The 6,000-nt window shown below is 41.1% G+C and overlaps 1 protein-coding gene across 3 annotated transcripts in view; it reads left to right on the top strand.

Moving 5' to 3' along the window:
- The window catches only part of MAP3K7CL (MAP3K7 C-terminal like), a 48,516-nt gene extending 42,965 nt beyond the window's left edge, over positions 1-5,551 (top strand). For all 3 annotated transcript variants that reach the window (XM_086412912.1, XM_086412901.1, XM_086412923.1), the window contains one exon: positions 4,432-5,551. In XM_086412912.1, coding sequence (XP_086269038.1) covers positions 4,432-4,612 — 181 coding nt within the window. In that variant the 3' untranslated portion in view covers positions 4,613-5,551. The remainder of the gene's footprint in view (positions 1-4,431) is intronic.
- Positions 5,552-6,000: the final 449 nt, after the last annotated feature.

The raw sequence follows: 6,000 nt of genomic DNA on the forward strand, positions 1-6,000 counted from the left end.
GAAAAGAACAGGAATAGATCTGATGGGTGAGGGATTTGAAGGCATGTCTCTTTTTACTTACATAAGTTTTACCGATCAATTTCTTTAAGAAATTTCTTCAGGACTTCCCTGGTGGCTCAGATGGTAAAGCGTCTACCTACGATGCAGGAGACCTGGGTTCAATCCCTGGGTTGGGAAGATCTCCTGGAGAAGGAAATGGCAACCCACTCCAGTATTCTTGCCTGGAAAATCCCATGGACGGGGGAGCCTGGTAAGCTACAGTCCATGGGGTTGCAAAGAGTTGGACACGACTGAGCGACTTCACTTCACTTTCTTTAAGATAGTTACATTAGAAACTATGTGTGCATGCTCAGTTGCTTCAGTTGTCTCTGACTCTGTGACGCTATGGACTGTAGCCCTCCAGACTCCTCTGTTCATGAGATTCTCCAGGCAAAAATACTGGAGTGGGTTGCCATGCCCTCCTTCAGGATATCTTCCCAACCCAGGGATCAAACCCACATCTCCTGCCTTGCAGGTGGATTCTTTACTGCTGAGCCAACAGGAAGCCCATAAGAAACTTAACTAACATTTAATTATTAACGTTTATTGCTTAAGTTAAGTTTAGAGGCAAGAACCTCAAACATTTAATCAGAAGAATAGGTTCGATTCACATCTGTTTCTTAATAGGTGTGTGACTTTTCCCAATTAGATTAAGTACTTTGAGTTTCTATTTATCTTTAAAACATGTGTTGACCCTGAGGTACCTTATTCTCCAATTATATTTAATCAACAAGTATTTTCTTGCAGACTTTATATTTTTTTTCCCCTCTTTGGCCTCACTGAATCTGATCAGGGATCAAACCCATGCCTCCTGCAGTGGAAATGTGAAGTCCTAATCACTGGATTGCTGGGGAATTCCCTATACTCTTTTTTCAAACCACTTTTAAAAACCATTTTAAACCATTTAAGTATAGTTGATTTACAATGCTAGGTTAGTTTCAGGTGTACAGCAAAATTATTCAGTTATGTATATATACACATATAAATTCTTTTTCAAGTTCTTTTCCATTATAGGTTATTATAAGATTTGAGTATGGTTCCCTGTGCTCTACAGTAGGTCCTTGGTATTTATCTATTTTATATATTGTAGTGTGTATATGTTAATCCCAAACTTCTAATTTGTCTTTGGGAGCCTTTGTGTTCTAAACACCATGGAAGATTCAAAGATCAATTAGAGCCCAAAGGAACTTTGTGTGTATGCGTATCAGTGTTCAGGTTATCTTCCCTTTGTCCCTGTTGGGGTGTTTCTTTCCAATGCCTGATTTTGCTCAGTGGTCACCAAATTGGGTACACAAGGTAGTCCATTGAATGCAGGAAGAAAATACTAGAACTTCTATTCTTATTTGCTTTTTTGCCCTTTTTCTAAGGCAACTTTATTTTGACAGTTTCAAATTTATAGAAAAGTTGCAAAAATGATATAAAGAACCCCCATATTTCCTTTATTGCATTCACTAGTTATTAAAGGAGAAGGCAATGGCACCCCACTCCAGTACTCTTGCCTGGAAAATCCCATGGGCGGAGGAGCCTGGTGGGTTGCAGTCCCTGGGGTCGCTAGGAGTCAGACATGACTGAGCGACTTCACTTTTACATTTCACTTGTATGCATTGGAGAAGGAAATGGCAACCCACTCCAGTGTTCTTGCCTGGAGAATCCCAGGGACGGGGAGCCTGGTGAACTGCCGTCTATGGGGTCGCACAGAGTCGGACACGACTGAGGTGACTTAGCAGCAGTTATTAAAAATTTCCCCAGTTGTGCTTTATTCTCCCTCTCCCAAAAGCTGCACACTGCTGGGGTTCTTTCTCTCTTAGAGAGGTAGGATATGTATCTATCTATATCACATGTATATATACAGATAAATAGTGAAAAGTGAAAGTGAAGTCGATCAGTCGTGTCCGACTCTTTGCGACCCCATGGACTGTAGCCCACCAGGCTCCTCCATCCATGGAATTTTCTAGGCAAGAGTATTGGAGTGGGTTGCCATTTCCTTCTCCAGGGGATCTTCCTGACCTGGGGATCAAACCTGGGCCTCCCGCAGTGCGAGCAGACGCTTTACCGTCTGAACCACCAAGGAATCCCATATATATACAGATATATATGTGTGTGTCAATCAGTATCTGTATCTCTATTATGCTCCTTTGTCCTAAATACTTCAGTGATGTTTTCTAAGGACAAGGACATCCTGTCACTTGACCTCAGTACCATAATTAAAATTAAGAAATTTAGCATTGACACAGTACTGTTATCTAATTCATAGCCTGTATTTAAATTGCATCCCCTAGTGGCTCAACTGTAAAGAACCCATCTGCAAATGCAGGAGACATGGGTTTGATTCTTGAGTCTGGAAGATCTTCTGGAGAAGGAAATGGCTACCCATTTTGGTATTTTTGCCTGGGAAATCCCATGGACAGAGAAGACTGGCGGGCTACAGTCCTTGGGTCACAAAAAGTTGTACATGACTTAGCGACTAAACAACAGCAACAACAAATTGCATCGCTTTCCCTATAATGTCCTTCAGAGCTTTTTTTTCCCAGTCCAGAATTGCATATTGATTTCTCTTTAGTTTTTTAACATGTGAAAGAGTTGTTTCTAACATTTTGAAGGGTACAGGCTAGCTATTTTTTTTAGCATTTCCCTCAATTTGAGGTTGTCTGGTATTTGCATTTTTTGGAAGGAATACCCAGGTGGTGCTAGTGGTAAAGAATCTGCTTGCTAATGCAGGAGATGAGATGTGGGTTCAGTCCCTGGGTGGGGAAGATCCCCTGGAGGAGCATGATAACCCACTCCAGTATTCTTGCTTGGAGAATCCCATGGACAGAGGAGCATGCACGGCCACAGTCTATAGTGTCACAAAGAGTCAGCCACAGCTGAAGCGACTCAGCACAGCATGCACACACCACAGAAAAGATGTAGGGTCTTTTGTGATGTATGCAACATCTACTGATCTCGTTACTAGAAATGTCAAGTTTGATCACTTGGTTCAAGTGATGTTCCAGGTCTCTGCACTTTTTCCTACAGAGGAGGAAGAAATGTGACATACCCTTATATGGAGGTAAAGGAGAATTCAGTTAAATCTAGTTTAGGATTAACCGACACATATAAGGGGAGTGGACCTGTTTTGGGTTGTCATGTTTATTAATGGATTCCTAGGTGGCGCTAGTGGTAAAGAATCCGCCTGCCAATGCTGGAGATGCAAGAGATTCGGGCTCAGTCTCTGGATTGGGAAGATCCCCTGCAATAGAAAATGGCAACCCACTCCAGGATTCTTACCTAGGAAATCCCATGGAGGGAGGAGCCTGGCAGGCTACAGTCCATGGGATCGTGTGCCCCCCACCCCAATTTATTAAATCTAAACATGGACTGCTGCTGCTGCTGCTGCTGCTAAGTCACTTCAGTCGTGTCTGACTCTGTGCGATCCCATAGATGGAAGCCTACCAGGCTCCCCCATCCTTGGGATTCTCCAGGCAAGATCACTGGAGTGGGTTGCCATTTCCTTCTCCAATGCATCAAAGTGAAAAGTGAAAAGTGAAATTGAAGTCGCTCAGCCATGTCCAACTCTTAGCAACCCCATGGACTGCAGCCTACCAGGCTCCACTGCCCATGGGATTTTCCAGGCAACAGTACTGGAGTGGGGTGCCATTGCCTTCTCCTCCTTATTATGTGTATTTATATCAATGAATTACTTACAAATATTTATTGAAAACTGATTTTGTTTAAGGCGTTATCACCACAGGCTCCCTCCAATAACCTTAGCCTACTTCCTGAATTCTCAAGTCAGACTCCCACCAAATGTGGATACATCATTTTGTAGTTAAAGTGACAAGATATACGTAAGGACTAGAGAAAGACATGGAAAATAAAACCTGCAGGAAGCAACTGAGATTTCTTAGTTCGAAAAAACTTAGTCAAGGTTTGTTAAACTCAGAAAACAAAAGAAGTAATATCTGAACTTGGAGGACAAAACTTGTTAATAGATAAGGGACAAACTATAGTCCCCCTGCCCTTAAGACAGTAGCATCTTAAGTCTACCCTTAAGACAGTAGCATCTTAAGTTGTAAACAAATTTTTCTGCTTTTTTCTCCAAAATAGTGGTAACATTTACAGTTAATTGAACTCTTTAAAGGATCACCTTTCTGACTGTTGATGGACTTATTGAGCTTTTCGAAAGTGTATTTTAAGTATTTGGGATATACCTAATAGAGGTGCTGGGATAAAATAAAGGCAGCAAACATTTGTGAACCTAGAAAAATGACCCTAAGTCACTGGAGAAGCAGAGATGGGTCCGATTTAGCAGAGCGGAATGACATATTCGGCTTCCAGTATGCTGTTGCTGTGTAATTTAATTTGTTTCATTACGTTTTGTGCTTCTGCCTCACCTGCCCCGTGCATCTTCAGAAAGGAGCTCATTGCCAAGCTGGATCAGGCAGAAAAGGAGAAGCTGGATGCCGCTCAGCTGGCTCGGGAATTCGAGGCACTGACGGAGGAGAATCGGACACTGAAGCTGGCCCAGTCCCAGTGTGTAGAACAACTGGAGAAACTGAGAATACAGTATCAGAAGAGACAGGGCTCGTCCTAACTCGACATGATTCAGTGTGAGCATAAGAGGTTGGTGACTGCTGTGCACTGGCCAAAAGATTTTTTATTTTAAAGGGATAGCGAGTAAAATCTGTTGCTTCTCCTTATTACACACACGGCCAAGGTCTACACTAATGAATTGCATGCTTGCCAGTCTAGTTGGACAGAAGGGCTATTTTATTTTAAATAAGATAATGAAAGCAAACCTTTACCAGATGTTTTTAGAGATCATAATTCGTTTCAAAACATTTTTTTTCCTTATTTAGCAAGGTATGATCATACTGTATATATCTGGGTAGAAAATGATAAAGAACATTGACTGTTTCTACTAAGAATCACGAGCAGAATTCAGCCATGAAACAGACTAGTAAGATGTTCACTGTAGTTTCACATCGGAGTATTTTTAAATTTCATGTCTTTAATATTTCAACTGTGCTCCAGTGTGAACTGTCAGAAACTTCACTGCATATATTTATGTTCACCATTAGGTTTAATCCCTCAATGATTGATTGCACTAAGAATATACTGTTGCATATTATAAAAGCTTTCTCATGAAAATATTAGCAGCAAGCATGTTTGTGTGAGTGCACATTCACAGTGCTAACTTGCTGTTGTAAGGAAAAACTGATAAAGGTGCATTTTCTTCATGCCACGTTACCTCCTGGTAAACATTTCTGCCTTTGCTTGTGTGTGTTCTGGGGGAAACAGACATTACTTTGGTGAGTTCCCATGTAAACATCAGTAAAATTCTAACTACCCCTCTGTTTTGGGTTTAAGGAGATGTTTTGGGTCAGTGATGACTAATGAGAATACATGAGTAAATTCAGGATTAATATGGTCTTCCCTTGTTCCATCACAATGTTTCCCCAAATTGATCTCTTTCTTTTATGTCCATTTCTATTCTTGTAACTTCTTTTTCATTAAACATGGATCAAAATTCTCCAGTCTGTATTTTGTTCCTTTTTTTAACCTTAATGTATGCTAAAAGTTGGCATAAGCTAACCCTAGTCAGAATTTGCTCTTAGTTGTATTTGCAAGTGCCAAAAAAGCAGTGAAGTCTCTTTTCTTGAGAAGATTGTGGTTTCTTATATAAATAATTTAGAGCTCTATCCTGGAATGATGCATTAATGTCTTAAAGTATTTGCTCAGAAAACATAAAACAGAATAACTGATTAAAGCACTACAATGGCCTGGGGTAGACCAGTTGTTATTAACTGGGGTTGATGCCCTCAAAGGACATTTGGCAAATTCTGGTTATTGTCATGACTAGAATGGGGAGTGCTACTTGCATTTAGAGAGGAGAGGCCAGGGATGCTGCTGGACATCCCGCCATGCACAGGACATCACAACAATGAAGAATTGTTTGGCCCAGGCTTCCTTTATGGCTCA

Source organism: Bos grunniens, chromosome 1 (assembly GCF_055505025.1).
Source record: "Bos grunniens cultivar Pamir isolate PY7600 chromosome 1, Bosgru_T2T1.0, whole genome shotgun sequence".
NCBI lineage: Eukaryota > Metazoa > Chordata > Mammalia > Artiodactyla > Bovidae > Bos > Bos grunniens.